Below are 18,451 nucleotides of genomic sequence, written 5' to 3'. Positions count from 1 at the left end.
GCACTCGGTGTTGTTCCAACAGAAAGATTTGTGGGGATATATCGTGTTTCTTGCTTATTTGAATAATACCCAAGATTTTGCTTTCTAGGTAGTCCTTGCATCGCCTTTCTGTTTTGAAATTCTTACTTTATATTTGTCTGTATTTTGACAACAGTTTATTTGTATGAAAAATGTATACTCCCTATAAGAAGATGTTTGTTTTTCCATATTGTTTTGATTGTGTTCAATAAATAAATAAATAAATATATAAATCTTGTCTTGCTGATGGCCACAATCTTTAGGAAAGAAAAACCAGGTTGTGAATTCCTAGAGAATGACATGAACTGAGTGCCATAAACTTATGTTAATTTCATATTACAAGGGAAATTTCCCAGCTGCAAAATTTTACAGTGTTGTTTGTTCTCTGTTTGTAAGAAAAAAAAATCCATGATTTATTTTTTTAATGGGGCCTAATTGTTCTGAAGGCTGCTTTTTAAAATGTCCATTTTGTGTGTGTGTGTGTGTACATAATATCTATATAATATATAGAATATATATATATATATATATATATATATAGTATATATAGATATTATTATATATATATAATATATATATATATATACTGCCATAATTTTGGTTTATGTATTTTATTTTTCATATATGCATGGCATTTGGCAGGTATTTTTTCCGCCACCTAGCACCCTCGGTCAACTTCGGCCGTCTTCGGCCACAGCATACTCACCACCGAGCGCTGACAACACCTCTTCCTCCGAATGGTTTGTGCGACACTCCACACTCAACTCGTGTGTTAGTCTCACCCATTGTCCTTGTGTTCTTCTTGCTAGGGGAGGAGCCAAGCAGAAGTGCCCTACCCCTTCCATTCAATAGACCCAGCCTATTCCCAGCTCCTGAAACAGCAGCAGGTCTTTCTCCAGCTCCAAATCCTGCAGAACCAGCAGCAGCAGCAGCTCTCTATCGTAGCCAGGTATACACTTGATCACGTGTTTTCAAATATTTTAGGGAAGTTTATTTGATTTCAAGCTTTACGTATACCTCCAGCAGCGATCACAGTGATCTTGTGAAGTCCTCTGGAGCCATGCCTCCAAATCCCCAACCAGCTCCTGCGACAACAAACCACACCCCTGTAGACTCAAATCTATCATCCAAGCCTGAGCTTCTTCCTGCCTAACCTTGTTGATCTAACAGTAGGAAAACATGTCCAAGAGTGTCAGATAAAGGCTGAAAAATGTATGAACATTTTGAAGATTTAGATTTGTCCTTCCATCCATGCAGGTGTCTGAGTTGCGACAACAGCTGCGTAAGCGTGGCCTGCCTGTCTCTGGCACCAAGCCTGCCCTGTTGCAGCGCCTCCGCCCTTTCCAACTTCCCCAACCTTCTCTCACCCCTGCTCCTCTCTGCCAGATGGGAACCAGTATGGAGTCCCTCTCCACTTGCCTCCCGCGACCCTCCAGTCAGTGTCCCAGCTCAAGCTCCACCTCTGCACTGGAGTCCCCGAACTGCAGCCCGAACCAACATATGTATGTCCAGGACCGGGGAATTCCTAATGGGATTCTCAACGACGTCTCAGTTGGAGTTCCAAATGGAATTCTGAATGCTGTTCCACATCCTGCTTCCATCAGTTTGGCAGGTGAACATTGTGGCCTGACCAATGCTGTCTTCGTGGCTTCTGGCAGTACTGCATCAGGAACTCCAAGTCCCAGTCTACCCATGTCCTCCTCCTCACCTCTGCAATGTGGGACTTTGTGGAGGACTGAGAATGAGAAACAGCAGCAGGAGATAAGTGTAGAGCTGGAGATGAGGGAAAGGATCAGGAGCAGGCACAGGAACCGCTCCAGTAGCACCGGCAATGAGGTAAGGACAACGCAGAATGGAACAAGGTTTGAGTGGAACCGGAGAGCATTTGATTTGGTCCGCAAAGTTTTTGATTTAATATCAGATAAAAATCAAAGATCTGTTGGATGGAATTTTTCCCTTTGTCCAACACATTAATGTGTTTTAGTCAATTTATGTAATTCAGAATGATGTAGTCAACAATATAACTTAATGCATTATCTTCCCGAATAAGCTTCCAAACACAGAATTTTGCAGTAAAAGCTAGAAATGGCTTAGAACCTTGTTACAAAACACAAACATACAAAGAAACAAACAGGTACTGGACAGTCAACTACACAATTTGGCTTGTACTGTGATATGTATGTTTGTGTGTTGTGGAGCAGGTAGCTCAGTTGACAAGGAATTGGGCTACCTGGGTTTGATTCCCGGTGTCGCAGACCAAACAATCCGCCCCTAAAATCGGGCCGTCTTTTGCATCTGCGCATGCGGCATATGGGACCACAGCAGCACGTCTGAGACAGAGTCTCTTCACCCAAAGCAATCAAATGGATTAATGGGATTATTAACCATCACATGATAAAGGTAAAACCTCTTAAGTCATTCTAAAGTCAGTTTTAAGCAGAAACAAGGTTAAATTCCGTAACGCTTTGAAATATCTGACGCGCAGTGAACGCATCAGCTAGCAGCTCATTTAGCTGCGGCGCTCTGATCGCTTCTGCTGCCTTTTATGATGAAATAATGCTGAATTTATGTGGAAATGATTGTTGCACAAAAGCTTCACACATCTGTCGTTGAGATAGATGATGACTGGAGTGCAGTTTGAAGCAGAAACAAGGTGATAATCCGTGAATCGTGATCCGTAATCAGGGGGGACTGATTTTTAGGAGGACTGTTCGTTCTGCGACATTGGTTATGTCACCTGTCTGTGTCCTCGGACAACATGCTTCATCTGCATCATCTCAGTCCACACAGCTGGAAATGGGTACCAGGCTTGGCTGGGAAAATAACCTGTATCAGACTGGTGTTCTGTCCAGGGGGAGTTGCGGATTGAGCCATTTCAAGGGACAGAATTCCAGCCCAATCTCACCCCAATTTCATGATGGCATCATGAAAACAAAATTAATCTATCCATCCATCCATCCATTTTCTTCTGCTTCATCCAAGGTCGGGTCGCAGGGGAAGCAGCTCAAGCAAAGCCGCCCAGACCTCCTGATCCACACACACCTCCCCCAGCTCCTCCGGGGGAACCCCGAAGCGTTCCCAAGCCACCTGCAAGACGTAGTCCCTCCAGCGTGTCCTGGGTCTTCCCTGGGGCCTCGTCCAGATGGGATGTGCCCGGAACATCTCTCCAGCGAGGCGTCCAGGGGGCATCCGAAAAAGATGGCCGAGCCACCTCAGCTGGCTCCTTTCGACGTGGAGGAGCAGCGACTTGACTCCGAGCTCCTCCCGAGTGACCGAGCTCCTCACCCTATCTCTAAGGGAGCGCCCAGCCACCCTGCGGAGGAAACTCATCTTGGCCGCTTGTACTCGCGATCTTGTTCTTTTGGTCATGAGCCAAATTTCATGACCATGGGTAAGGGTTGGAACGTAGATCGATCGGTAAATCGAGAGCTTTGCTCCCCTGCTCAGCTCTCTCTTCATCACAACGGTCCGATACAGCGGCCGCATCACTGCAGACACTGCACCAATCCAGCTGTCGATCTCGCGCTCCATCTGTCCCTCTCTCGTGAACAAGACCCTGAGATACTTAAACTCCTCCACTTGAGGCAAGGACACTCCACTGACCCGAAGAGGGCAAAGCACCTTTTTCCGGTCGAGAACCATGGCCACGGATTTGGAGGTGCTGATTTTCATCCCGGACACTTCACACTCGGCTGCAAACTGCTTCAGTGCACGCTGAAGGTCCTGATTTGACGAAGCCAACAGAACCACATCGTCCACAAACAGCAGAGACGAGATTCTGTGGTTCCCAAACTGGACCCCCTCTACACCCTGACTGCGCCTAGAAATTCTGTTCATAAAGGTAAAGAACAGAACTGGTGACAAAGTGCAGCCCTGGCGGAGGCCAACATGCACTGGAAACAGGTTTGACTTACTACCAGCAATGTGGAACAAGCTCCTGCTGCGGTCGTACAGGGACCGGATAGCCCTTAGCAAAGGACCCCAGACCCTGTACTCCCGGAGCACCCCCCACAGGGCGCCTTGAGGGACACGGTTGAACGCCTTCTCCAGATCCACAAAACACTTGTGGATCTGGAGAAGGTCCACAAGTGTTGGAAAGCATTAGTGAAGGTTACAAATGATCTTCTTATGGCCTCAGACAGTGGACTCATCTCTGTGCTTGTTCTGTTAGACCTCAGTGCTGCTTTTGATACTGTTGACCATAAAATTTTATTACAGAGATTAGAGCATGCCATAGGTATTAAAGGCACTGCGCTGCGGTGGTTTGAATCATATTTGCTAATAGATTACAATTTGTTCATGTAATGGGGAATCTTCTTCACAGACTGAAGTTAATTATGGAGTTCCACAAGGTTCTGTGCTAGGACCAATTTTATTCACTTTATCATGCTTCCCTTAGGTAGTATTATTAGACGGTATTGCTTAAATTTTCATTGTTACGCAGATGATACCCAGCTTTATCTATCCATGAAGCCAGAGGACACACCAATTAGCTAAACTGCAGGATTGTCTTACAGACATAAAGACATGGATGACCTCTAATTTCCTGCTTTTAAACTCAGATAAAACTGAAGTTATTGTACTTGGCCCCACAAATCTTAGAACATGGTGTCTAACCAGATCCTTACTCTGGATGGCATTACCCTGACCTCTAGTAATACTGTGAGAAATCTTGGAGTCATTTTTGATCAGGATATGTCATTCAAAGCGCATATTAAACAAATATGTAGGACTGCTTTTTTGCATTTACGCAATATCTCTAAAATCAGAAAGGTCTTGTCTCAGAGTGATGCTGAAAAACTAATTCATGCATTTATTTCCTCTAGGCTGGACTATTGTAATCATTATTATCAGGTTGTCCTAAAAGTTCCCTAAAAAGCCTTCAGTTAATTCAAAATGCTGCAGCTAGAGTACTGACGGGGACTAGAAGGAGAGAGCATATCTCACCATATTGGCCTCTCTTCATTGGCTTCCTGTTAATTCTAGAAGAATTTAAAATTCTTCTTCTTACTTATAAGGTTTTGAATAATCAGGTCCCATCTTATCTTAGGGACCTCGTAGTACCATATCACCCCAATAGAGCGCTTCGCTCTCAGACTGCAGGCTTACTTGTAGTTCCTAGGGTTTGTAAGAGTAGAATGGGAGGCAGAGCCTTCAGCTTTCAGGCTCCTCTCCTGTGGAACCAGCTCCCAATTCAGATCAGGGAGACAGACACCCTCTCTACTTTTAAGATTAGGCTTAAAACTTTCCTTTTTGCTAAAGTTTAGTTAGGGCTGGATCAGGTGACCCTGAACCATCCCTTAGTTATGCTGCTATAGACGTAGACTGCTGGGGTGTTCCCATGATGCACTGTTTCTTTCTCTTTTGCTCTGTATGCACCACTCTGCATTTAATCATTAGTGATTGATCTCTGCTCCCCTCCACAGCATGTCTTTTTCCTGGTTCTCTCCCTCAGCCCCAACCAGTCCCAGCAGAAGACTGCCCCTCCCTGAGCCTGGTTCTGCTGGAGGTTTCTTCCTGTTAAAAGGGAGTTTTTCCTTCTCACTGTAGCCAAGTGCTTGCTCACAGGGGGTCGTTTTGACCATTGGGGTTTTACATAATTATTGTATGGCCTTGCCTTACAATATAAAGCGCCTTGGGGCAACTGTTTGTTGTGATTTGGCGCTATATAAAAAAAATTGATTGATTGATTGATTGACTGGTTGGGTGAACTCCCATGAACCCCTGAGCACCCGATGGAGAGTATAGAGCTGGTCCAGTGTGCCGCGACCAGGATGAAAACCACACTGCTCCTCCTGAATCCGAGGTTCGACTATCGGTCGAATTCCCTCTCCAGTACTTGGAATAGACCTTACCGGGGAGGCTGAGGAGTGTGATCCCCCTGTAGTTGGAACACACCCTCCGGTCCGCCACGCGATGTTGCAGAGACGTGTCAACCAAGACAGTCCCACAACATCCAGAGACTTAAGGTACTCCAGATGGATTTCATCCACCCCAGGAGCCTTGCCACTGACGAGCTTTCTAACCACCTCTGTGACTTTGGCCTGAGTAATGGATGAGTCCGCCTCTGAGTCCCCCGACTCTGCTTCCTCTTCGGAAGACGTGACGATGGGATTGAGGAGATCCTCAAAGTATTCCTTCCACCGCCCGACAACATCCCCGGTCAGGGTCAGAAGCTCCCCACCCGCACCGTAGACAGTGTTGGTGGAGAGCTGCTTTCACCTCTGGAGGCGTCGGACGGTTTGCCAGAATTTCTTTGAGGCCGACCGATAGTCCTCCTCCATGGCCTCCCCGAACTCCTCCCAGACCCCAGTTTTTGCCTCTGCGACTGCACAGGCTGCAGCACACTTGGCCTGCCGGTACCTGTCAGATGCCTCTGGAGTCCCACCTGCCAACAAAGACAAGTAGGACTCCTTCTTCAGCTTGACGGCATCCCTTACTTCTGGTGTCCACCACCGGGTTCGGGGATTGCCGCCACGACAGGCACCAGAGACCCTGTGACCACAGCTACGAGCATTAACAATGGAGGTGGAGAACATGGTCCACTTGGACTCCATGTCTCCAACCTCTCTCGGGATCTGGGAGAAGCTCTCCCAGAGGTGGGAGTTGAAGACCTCGTTGACAGAGGGTTCTGCCAGTCATTGCGGTATTGTATCACTTCCTGTTCCGGAGCACAGCGGTGTTTTTCTGTATCTGTTAGCTGTTTAATCTGCGCAGTTAGATTGATCTAGTTATCTAGATTACGATTTGTTTCCCAGTGTAATCTTTACGTGCCTTAACTAAAGCACTCCTTCTGCTGAATCACCTCTAAATTATTTACACATTATTCACTTTGCGTGTTTTTAGGAATCCGCTAGCTTAGCGTAGCTACTAGCTCTTAGCCGATTTAGCATGGCGGCTTCTCCTGTCTCTCCCGCACTTTTCTGCTCGGGTGTGAAATGTTTAGTTATTCCTCGGCCTCCTTTAGCAGTAACGGTACTTGTAATAAGTGTAGCTTATTCGTAGCTTTGGAGGCCAGGCTGGGCGAATTGGAGACTCGGCTCCGCACCGTGGAAATTCTACAGTTAGCCAGGCCCCTGTAGTTGGTGCGGACCAAGGTAGCTTAGCCGCCGTTAGTTACCCCTGGCAGATCCCGAGCAGCCGGGAAAGCAGGCTGACTGGGTGACTGTGAGGAGGAAGCGTAGCCCTAAACAGAAGCCCGTGTACACCGCCAACCCGTTCACATCTCTAACCGTTTTTCCCCACTCGACGACACACCCGCCGAGGATCAAACTCTGGTTATTGGCGACTCTGTTTGAGAAATGTGAAGTTAGCGACACCAGCAACCATAGTCAATTGTCTTCCGGGGGCCAGAGCAGGCGACATTGAAGGAAATTTGAAACTGCTGGCTAAGGCTAAGCGTAAATTTGGTAAGATTGTAATTCACGTCGGCAGTAATGACACCCGGTTACGCCAATCGGAGGTCACTAAAATTAACATTAAATCGGTGTGTAACTTTGCAAAAACAATGTCGGACTCTGTAGTTTTCTCTGGGCCCCTCCCCAATCGGACCGGGAGTGACATGTTTAGCCGCATGTTCTCCTTGAATTGCTGGCTGTCTGAGTGGTGTCCAAAAAATGAGGTGGGCTTCATAGATAATTGGCAAAGCTTCTGGGGAAAACCTGGTCTTGTTAGGAGAGACGGCATCCATCCCACTTTGGATGGAGCAGCTCTCATTTCTAGAAATCTGGCCAATTTTCTTAAATCCTCCAAACCGTGACTATCCAGGGTTGGGACCAGGAAGCAGAGTTGTAGTCTTACACACCTCTCTGCAGCTTCTCTCCCCCTGCCATCCCCCATTACCCCATCCCCGTAGAGACGGTGCCTGCTCCCAGACTACCAATAACCAGCAAAAATCTATTTAAGCATAAAAATTCAAAAAGAAAAAATAATATAGCACCTTCAACTGCACCACAGACTAAAACAGTTAAATGTGGTCTATTAAACATTAGGTCTCTCTCTTCTAAGTCCCTGTTGGTAAATGATATAATAATTGATCAACATATTTTATTATTCTGCCTAACAGAAACCTGGTTACAGCAGGATGAATTTGTTAGTTTAAATGAGTCAACACCCCAAGTCACACTAACTGTCAGAATGCTCGTAGCACGGGCCGGGCGGAGGATTAGCAGCAATCTTCCATTCCAGCTTATTAATTAATCAAAAACCCAGACAGAGCTTTAATTCATTTGAAAGCTTGTCTCTTAGTCTTGTCCATCCAAATTGGAAGTCCCAAAAACCAGTTTTATTTGTTATTATCTATCGTCCACCTGGTCGTTACTGTGAGTTTCTCTGTGAATTTTCAGACCTTTTGTCTGACTTAGTGCTTAGCTCAGATAAGATAATTATAGTGGGCGATTTTAACATCCACACAGATGCTGAGAATGACAGCCTCAACACTGCATTTAATCTATTATTGACTCTATTGACTTTGCTCAAAAAGTAAATGAGTCCACCCCCTTTAATCATATCTTAGATCTTGTTCTGACTTATGGTATGGAAATAGAAGACTTAACAGTATTCCCTGAAAACTCCCTTCTGTTGATCATTTCTTAATAACATTTACATTTACTCTGATGGACTACCCAGCAGTAGGGAATAAGTTTCATTACGAAGTCTTTCAGAAAGCGCTGTAACTAGGTTTAAGGATATGATTCCTTCTTTATGTTCTCTAATGCCATATAACAACACAGTGCAGAGTAGCTACCTAAACTCTGTAAGGGAGATAGAGTATCTCGTCAATAGTTTTACATCCTCATTGAAGACAACTTTGGATGCTGTAGCTCCTCTGAAAAAGAGAGCTTTAAATCAGAAGTGTCTGACTCCGTGGTATAACTCACAAACTCGTAGCTTAAAGCAGATAACCCGTAAGTTGGAGAGGAAATGGCGTCTCACTAATTTAGAAGATCTTCACTTAGCCTGGAAAAAGAGTCTGTTGCTCTATAAAAAAGCCCTCCGTAAAGCTAGGACATCTTTCTACTCATCACTAATTGAAGAAAATAAGAACAACCCAGGTTTCTTTTCAGCACTGTAGCCAGGCTGACAAAGAGTCAGAGCTCTATTGAGCTGAGTATTCCATTAACTTTAACTAGTAATGACTTCATGACTTTCTTGCTAACAAAATTTTAACTATTAGAGAAAAAATTACTCATAACCATCCCAAAGACGTATCGTTATCTTTGGCTGCTTTCAGTGATGCCGGTATTTGGTTAGACTCTTTCTCTCCGATTGTTCTGTCTGAGTTATTTTCATTAGTTACTTCATCCAAACCATCAACATGTTTATTAGACCCCATTCCTACCAGCTGCTCAAGGAAGCCCTACCATTATTAATGCTTCGATCTTAAATATGATCAATCTATCTTTGTTAGTTGGCTATGTACCACAGGCTTTTAAGGTGGCAGTAATTAAACCATTACTTAAAAAGCCATCACTTGACCCAGCTATCTTAGCTAATTATAGGCCAATCTCCAACCTTCCTTTTCTCTCAAAAATTCTTGAAAGGGTAGTTGTAAAACAGCTAACTGATCATCTGCAGAGGAATGGTCTATTTGAAGAGTTTCAGTCAGGTTTTAGAATTCATCATAGTACAGAAACAGCATTAGTGAAGGTTAAAAATGATCTTCTTATGGCCTCGGACAGTGGACTCATCTCTGTGCTTGTTCTGTTAGACCTCAGTGCTGCTTTTGATACTGTTGACCATAAAATTTTATTACAGAGATTAGAGCATGCCATAGGTATTAAAGGCACTGCGCTGCGGTGGTTTGAATCATATTTGTCTAATAGATTACAATTTGTTAATGTAAATGGGGAATCTTCTTCACAGACTAAAGTTAATTATGGAGTTCCACAAGGTTCTGTGCTAGGACCAATTTTTCACTTTATATATGCTTCCCTTAGGCAGTATTATTAGACGGTATTGCTTAAATTTTCATTGTTACGCAGATGATACCCAGCTTTATCTATCCATGAAGCCAGAGGACACACACCAATTAGCTAAACTGCAGGATTGTCTTAACGACATAAAGACATGGATGACCTCTAATTTCCTGCTTTTAAACTCAGATAAAACTGAAGTTATTGTACTTGGCCCCCAAATCTTAGAAACATGGTGTCTAACCAGATCCTTACTCTGGATGGCATTACCCTGACCTCTAGTAATACTGTGAGAAATCTTGGAGTCATTTTTGATCAGGATATGTCATTCAAAGCGCATATTAAACAAATATGTAGGACTGCTTTTTTGCATTTACGCAATATCTCTAAAATTAGAAAGGTCTTGTCTCAGAGTGATGCTGAAAAACTAATTCATGCATTTATTTCCTCTAGGCTGGACTATTGTAATTCATTATTATCAGGTTGTCCTAAAAGTTCCCTAAAAAGCCTTCAGTTAATTCAAAATGCTGCAGCTAGAGTACTGACGGGGACTGGAAGGAGAGAGCATATCTCACCATATTGGCCTCTCTTCATTGGCTTCCTGTTAATTCTAGAATAGAATTTAAAATTCTTCTTCTTACTTATAAGGTTTTGAATAATCAGGTCCCATCTTATCTTAGGGACCTCGTAGTACCATATCACCCCAATAGAGCGCTTCGCTCTCAGACTGCAGGCTTACTTGTAGTTCCTAGGGTTTGTAAGAGTAGAATGGGAGGCAGAGCCTTCAGCTTTCAGGCTCCTCTCCTGTGGAACCAGCTCCCAATTCAGATCAGGGAGACAGACACCCTCTCTACTTTTAAGATTAGGCTTAAAACTTTCCTTTTTGCTAAAGCTTATAGTTAGGGCTGGATCAGGTGACCCTGAGCCATCCCTTAGTTATGCTGCTATAGACGTAGACTGCTGGGGGGTTCCCATGATGCACTGTTTCTTTCTCTTTTTGCTCTGTATGCACCACTCTGCATTTAATCATTAGTGATCGATCTCTGCTCCCCTCCACAGCATGTCTTTTTCCTGGTTCTCTCCCTCAGCCCCAACCAGTCCCAGCAGAAGACTGCCCCTCCCTGAGCCTGGTTCTGCTGGAGGTTTCTTCCTGTTAAAAGGGAGTTTTTCCTTCCCACTGTAGCCAAGTGCTTGCTCACAGGGGGTCGTTTTGACCGTTGGGGTTTTACATAATTATTGTATGGCCTTGCCTTACAATATAAAGCGCCTTGGGGCAACTGTTTGTTGTGATTTGGCGCTATATAAAAAAAATTGATTGATTGATTGATTGATTCACAGCAGACCCTCATGATATGTTTGGGCCTGCCAGGTCTGACTGGCTTCCTCCCCTCTCAGCTGATCCAACTCACCGCCAGGTGGTGATCGGTCGACAGCTCAGCCCCTCTCTTCACCCGAGTGTCCGAGACATGTGGCCGAAGGTCAGATGATACAACTACAAAGTTGATCATCGACCTCCGGCTCAGGGTGTCCTGGTGCCACATGCACTTATGGACACCCTTGTGCTCGAACATGGTGTTCGTGATGGACAAACTGTGACTAGCACAGAAGTCCAACAACTGAACACCACTCGGGTTCAGATCGGGGAGGCCGTGCTTACCGATCAACCCCCTCCAGGTCTCACTGTCGCCGCCCACGTGGGTGTTAAAGTCCCCCAGGAGAACAGTGGAGTCCCCAGTCCGAGCACTATCTAGTACCCCTCCCAGGGACTCCACGAAGGCTGGGTACTCTGCACTGCCACTCAGCCCGTAGGCCAAAACAACAGTGAGAGACCTGTCCCCAACCCAAAGGTGTAAGGACGTGACCCTCTCGTTCACCATGTAAATTAATCTATTACTAAGAAAATGTAGTACTTTTCATGACAGGAGCAGAAATTAATTTCATGATGGTATCATGAAAGGTGGGGTGTCACAAAAATGTGACTTACGAGGTCTGTCCAAAAAGTATTGTACCTTTTTATTTTTTCAAAAGCTATATGGATTTGAATCACGTGTGATTACATCAGCCAAGCTTGAACCTTCGTGCGCATGCGTGAGTTTTTCCACGCCAAAAAAAACACCTCCGTCTTGGAAGTCTCACAGGACATGTTGTGGCATGTCCAGCTGTTACACAATTTCGCGATACTCACTCGACTGAAAGCCATCGAAAACTGTCTGAATCTTCTGAATGGTTTCCAACACAGAGGTGTTTTTTTTTGCTGCGCGTCCTGAGCTGCTTCGTGCCGACGTGCGAAATCCTCTGCACGTCTTTCATTACAAAATCTCCTGTAACAGTGGAATGTGCCACAAAAGTGCTATGTCCAGCTCTGTTGCCATTTCTGTGGTAGTCAGATGATGTCCCGGATCAACACAGCGTTCAGTTTAGAAATGATCTGGTCGATCCAGCCTGTCGAATGGCCGCTCGGCACGCCGCGCGCCCTCCGCTGCTGTGGGCCATTTTTAAAAAGGTTTTAACAGTCCATAATCCATGTGACGCCGACAGAATCACATGTGATTCAAATCCATATAGTTTTTGAAAAAAATAAAAAGGTCCGTTACTTTTTGGACAGACCTCGTATTTTGTGAAGGGAGCACGAAAAAAAAAGCATGAGACTGGACTGGGAATTCAGAGATGGTGTAAGTACTGGCATCGATGACTTACAATGTGTATTTTACAATTATAAAACAGTTTGTGGACTCTTTACATCGAAATTCCAAAAAACAACTTGAATAACTTGAACAAGAAACTAGTTCTTTATAAAGTTAGAAACCACATTTTAAAATTAAAATCTCAACAAACAAACAACTTGATTTCTTAAAATAAGTCCTGCCTGGTACTCAAAGATAGATGCTGACGAACACTATTTCTCAGCAATAAAATCATGCAAAATACGAATTAAATACAGACACCAAAAAGAACTTATGAAATTATTACCATTATTATTTATGACTACCAAAAATTATCATACATTTTACTCTTCTATAGGTAAATATGAGATATTTAGCAATCAGTGACTCCATTCATAGCCACATCTTTCTCATGGACACAATACACGGAAACCAATGTAACATATGTATATGCGTTTGTTGGGGCCTAACCTTTACGATATGTGGTTTGATATGCAATCCACTCATGATAATAATAATCATGATAATAAGAAATTGGTAGATTGTGGTGGATTGGCTGGTGACTCCTGATTCATCAGGACGACTGCTTTTAACAACTGGTTGTTGTTAATATTTCCTGCTGTTTTTCTATTCATCCAGACTTGTGGCTCTTCCCTCCATCCATTCCTGCAACAGGATCCAGGATGCTCTCGAGGGAAACAAGAAACAGATGCACCGACGGAAGTGCTGTTTACGGAGGTAAACCCACAAATCAATACCCAGGCACCCTGGAGCTTCAGCTCCATTTAACACTCTGACTCTGCGCCCACGATGAATTTCATCTTGTCATCATCACCGTCTATGAAATAACCTCCACTTTCTAATCAGGTGTTCAGCTGCCAACCCTGTGAGGTGATTGGTGAGGATTTTGAACTGCCAGTGCAGATTACAGCAAGTCCTATTCAGATTGTGCCTGGTGCACGCAGCTTGGAGGAAGAACTACAGGAGGCCATCCAGAAAGCACAGGTTTGAGTCAAAATGAACAGAAAGATGTTACTGTATTTGCACAAGAGGTTCTTAATTACACAGTGTGTGTTCAGTGGTTTTCCTTTATTTTTTTCTGGGCATACAGATGGACCCTCGCCAGTCCATCGATGATATTCTGGATGAGCCGATTGCTTCTGTTGGTAGGCAGTGCATAATAAATAAAAAGTACAACTTACAAAGAAATTCTGCTTTCTTCAGTCTGTTATATTTGCCTTATTCTTCTCTTCCAGGATCTGTCAGTATTTCTGATCATAAATCCACTACCCAATTAGCGCCTGCCCCTTCCCCTCCTCTTCCGCCTGCTGAAGAAGATCAGTCTCAAACCTCTAAGCAGCTCACCAAAGATGACAGCTTCCTGCCTTCGCCTCTTTGCTCCTCTCTTTTGCTTGAGCTCCCTCCATCACCTGCTGTAATAACCCCAAGCCAAGTCGTCCCAGCCCCTCCTCCACCTCGCATTTGCACTTCCCCTCTGACATCCACTGGAAAGTCACGGAAGCGGCGAGCTCCTACCCCATTCGACGCCGCCGACTGGCTTGAGACACTGACATCTGGCCTTCGCCCATTGACCCCGCCGACGGCTCCTTTTGTGGAGATAGACTTCAGTTTGGATTCTGATCTCAATCGAGTGTTGGATCTGATGTCGATCGAGTGTTTGATCTAATGACAGGGCAGTGGTGAGGCTTGTATGTGCAGTAGGTGAGTGTGAGCGCTGTACTTTTTGATGGTCATGAACAGTACTGTATGTGCGTCCCACAGAGGGAACAAGAAGGTGCACAGTGGCTCGTCACACTCATCATGCCACAGTCGCTGCAGATACGGCTCCACGCAATGTTGAGAGGTAGATTCGTCACAGCGGTCCAATCAATCACCGCTCTGATCGGGCAGCTGGAGCAAAAAAATGTGCACACTCAACCATATAACAGACATGACTGAGCTCTGTTTACCAAAACATGGGCTCCGCCGCAAATGGAAAACAAGCAACACATCTGTGGATTGACACACTCTGCAGCACATTGTTTGCAGTGCAAAACAAAAGGAAACCTGGCGGCCTATTAACTTTCAAACATGCTTCCTGGCTTGCGTTGGGAGAATGTTTGACTTATCTCCAAAACCTGCTGTTGGTTTTGGTCGAGTGTGGCCCCCCCGTGCTGACTCATAAAGAAGCCCATTTAGAGTGTGTAAAAGCCCGGCAGAGCACACAGCTTGTGTGTGGCTTCAGACCTTAACCCCGGTGCCAGACACACAGTCGGCATGCAGGGGGAGAAAACTGGCAGGAGCTACACACAAGCGGTGTGTGCGCACGTGCTCGTGTGTACACGCAGAGTTTGTTTGCGTGTGTCAACACACCAAAGCTTCCGTGTGTATTTATCGGCGTTACTGCCAAATGCACTTGTAGTTATCTTTTAGCTTCCAGTTACATGTTCCTGTCTGTCATTATGATTGATCTGTGGAAGAGAATTTCTCTGTCCCATATTTCATCCAAGCCTCAATGCCAACAGGGCAATAACTGTGCCGCTCTTATCTGCCCGTAATCATCAGAACAATTGCATTACCTTGTTCAAGTTATGGTTCTCCAGGAGAGCAATCAGGCTGCTGAACCAAAAAGAATCCCCACAAATGCACCAATCAAACAATAGAAACTTTCCTCCATCCTTTGCAAAAAAACAAACAAAAAACAAACAAACAAAAAAAACAAAAACAAAAAAGAACCCAACAACAAAAACAGGTGGTCAGTTTGTTCTCTGATTAACCCCCGATAGTGTCTGGCCCACTGCTCAGTGCTTCGCCTGCTGCTAATAAAGCCAAATTTAGCACAGTGTAAAACCAAATGAAAACTACTGCACAGATTTTGATGAAATTTTCACCACACATACATGGAAGACTCCATTCATTTTTGGAGGTGATTCAGAACCGGATCCGGATTCTGGATCAAGTTTCACTTTATATTCAGCTTATTCAGCCCCGCCCACTTTTACAGCAGAGGCATTTCTGTTTTGGATTAGGACTAACGGTGAGCGGTGTTTTCAATACAGAACAACAGAAGATATGACATGGATAGAAACAAAAACCTTTTTGAAAAGCTCAAAGGGATCAACTCTGGCTCACCCACAGGTCATAACAGAGTGGGAAGATGACATGAAAAAGTGGCCCTCGATTATTTTTAACTACTTTGTGTTGTCACTCGCGTGGACAGTTTTGCTATGAGGAACTACGAGCTCCATGCCGCACAGCGCCGCTGAAGCTCGTATAAAAGCACAATCAAGTTAAAATACTACCCCAAGTAGTATCACCGTAATGCCAAGATTATGTAACGTTAATATACGTATGGTGTTATTTCATGCAGTGTTTGGTTGTATCAAATGCCAGAAAATGAGTAAATCAGATAGCAGCTAATGCTACAAATAGGGTTGCCAACTCTATGAAAAATAAATAAGGGACACCTCACTGGCAGGGCTGACCGGCCCATGGAAATATAGACTGGAATGGACGTGCGTGCCTCTATCTATTAGCTATTAGCGTCACTCAGGACAGGAAGGCGCCATTACTAAGGGTGGAAATGTGCAGCTCATCAATAATAAACTGACCGCTTTTTTGCACTAGCGTCACTATTTCTTAATGGATTTTTAAATGTAGGATTGTTTAAAAGCCCTTTGAAAGCTCTTTCCAATGCACCTATGCATGTGTGGGTGAAAAAAAACCTTTTATGTAAAATGCAGAAATTTGGGGAAATTACGACAAACTGTGCTGCTTTTCTCGCTTTATGTCACTATTTGTTAACAGATTTTAATAAAAGTAGGCTTGTTTTAAAGCCCTTTAATTGCTCTTTCTAATGAACCCATACATGTCTAGGTAGAAAATTTTTTTATGTAAAGTGTGGAAATTTGTGGAAAATATTCCATTCTGTTCATTTACTGTGATTTTTTTTTTTTCCTGTCATAATTCTCGATGGATTTTTATAAATGACGCTTGTAAGTTGTATTCATGCTAATTAAAAGGTCTAACGGACCCATACATGTCTGGATAAAAAATCCTTATGTATTAAAATATTAATCTGAAGTATGCCTTGCCATTGTGCTCATTTATCTTGCTGCTTTTTCCACTGTAATATTACTGCTAGACTTTTAATGACAACAACATATATATGATTTTTACTAACATTTTATTACAAGTAGATATAAAGCCATTCAGAATTTATGACTTTTGACCCTCAGTCAGGGTAAAAAGTACCTCCTCCTTCCCCTCCAACCACACTGTTCAAATTTAAATGCCTCCTGTGACCACATGTACATATCATATTAAAACAGCTGCAAGTATAATACATAATTATATTTAAACATTTTTGTTTCCGCATGTGAACGCAGCTTAATGAAAAGAACTTATGGCATTGAGTTATAGTCTCAGTATATTGACATTAAATTGAGGCATAACGACTTTAAAATAGACATTTGTTTTACATAATTACATTAAGGCTCTTGTACAGTTCATTTTAGTATTGGAGAATTTGTTTTTGTGGTTCGTGCAGTTGATGATGAAGCACTGGCTGCCTTTTTTCTCCTCATATCGCTTCTGTTTAACAGGATCAAGGTCTCTCTCCCCCTCAGTAACGGCCGCCGTGCAGCACGCCGCTAGTCACGTGACGTCCATTCCAGTCTCTATTTCCATGGACCGGCCAACTGACCTTGCCTTCACCCTTCCCAGCGTGTGTGTGAAACGATTTTTAACCACTTGACTATTGACTTGACCCTGAATTTAAGTAGATGCACACATGCATTTGTTATGATATGAACATGCGGAAAACAAATTTTTAGCAATTTATTTTTAGTGCAAAATAAATTTTCACTCACAATTTCAATATGACCATCCTGTCCTGCTTCAAAGTATATAAAAAAAAATTCTTTAAAAATAAATCTTTCTCTGTCGTGTTATTGCTTAAGTTAAAAGTGTATAAATTAACAAAACAAACATCCAAAACAATGTAACAGTGAAAGTCTGAAAAAGTAAACAATACTTACAATACTTATAGCTGTTGTCGCGCACCTTTTCCACCCAGCCATTTTCCTTTCCCATTTGCCCATGTACTTTTGCTTTCTTTTTTGTTTTGTTTTTTTCGAGGAGTAACGACGTTACAGACATTGCTGTTCGTAGGCGTGTCTGCGGTGCCAGTGTCGGTATCAGCCATGCTACTTTGTTATGGTCGTCCGATGACCGTCGTCGGCTCATGATTCTCGTCTGGGATCTTCTTGCGAGCAGATGTCCCTCAACCAATGAGATAAGAGTGATTCTGTATCGTCAACTCGTGTGTGTCAGCTCATTGGTGAAGAGCAGGAGAAAGGCTGGGATCGTATTTACCGTAAGTTTCCATATAAAGCGCCAGTCAATTCCATTGAGCGCCAGTCAATTCCATTGACATTTTACAGAGTTTTTGATTCTCACAGAAATACGGGACAAACTGCGTCCCGTTTCAGGTCAATACGGAACGCACACTTTTATTTCCAAAATAAGGGACGATTCCGTTTTTCAAGGGACGGTTGGCAACCCTAGCTACAAACACAGCTTACCCGTTTGTCTCACTAGCATCTTCAACAGAGCGTTATAGTCCAATAATTTCCCTGGGTAAAGATCCAGTGGTGTGGGGTTTTTTTCTCCATAAAATGAAAAGAACAGACAGGGACGTCTGGGTGGATTTTTCAAATTCAGCGCCTTTAGCCAGCACCGGAGAACCTTGTATTTCAATGGAGGAGGGAACAAGTTAAATGCTTATCCACAGCACTCAAATCTCTGCTTTCCATATTCAGAACATCGTTCTGAAAGTGATAGTTTCCTCTTCTT

The 18,451-nt window shown here is 43.7% G+C and overlaps 1 protein-coding gene across 3 annotated transcripts; it reads left to right on the top strand.

Moving 5' to 3' along the window:
- The first annotated feature begins 832 nt into the window (after positions 1–832).
- LOC117514254 lies at positions 833–14,781 on the top strand. 3 transcript variants are annotated; one of them, XM_034174624.1, is made up of 8 exons: positions 833–967; positions 1,042–1,187; positions 1,276–1,520; positions 1,623–1,854; positions 13,235–13,333; positions 13,463–13,600; positions 13,707–13,761; positions 13,852–14,781. In XM_034174624.1, the coding sequence occupies exons 3-8, from the start codon at positions 1,405–1,407 to the stop codon at positions 14,280–14,282; spliced, it is 1,071 nt and encodes a 356-aa protein (XP_034030515.1). In that variant the 5' UTR covers positions 833–967; positions 1,042–1,187; positions 1,276–1,404; the 3' UTR covers positions 14,283–14,781. The 3 variants fall into 3 exon arrangements, with proteins under 3 accessions (XP_034030515.1, XP_034030514.1, XP_034030513.1); XM_034174623.1 differs by having other exon boundaries at positions 1,045–1,187; positions 1,276–1,854; XM_034174622.1 differs by having other exon boundaries at positions 1,276–1,854.
- Positions 14,782–18,451: the final 3,670 nt, after the last annotated feature.

The sequence above is a fragment of the Thalassophryne amazonica genome, chromosome 7 (assembly GCF_902500255.1).
Source record: "Thalassophryne amazonica chromosome 7, fThaAma1.1, whole genome shotgun sequence".
Lineage (NCBI taxonomy): Eukaryota > Metazoa > Chordata > Actinopteri > Batrachoidiformes > Batrachoididae > Thalassophryne > Thalassophryne amazonica.
This window is presented reverse-complemented; position numbering and strand designations above follow the sequence as displayed.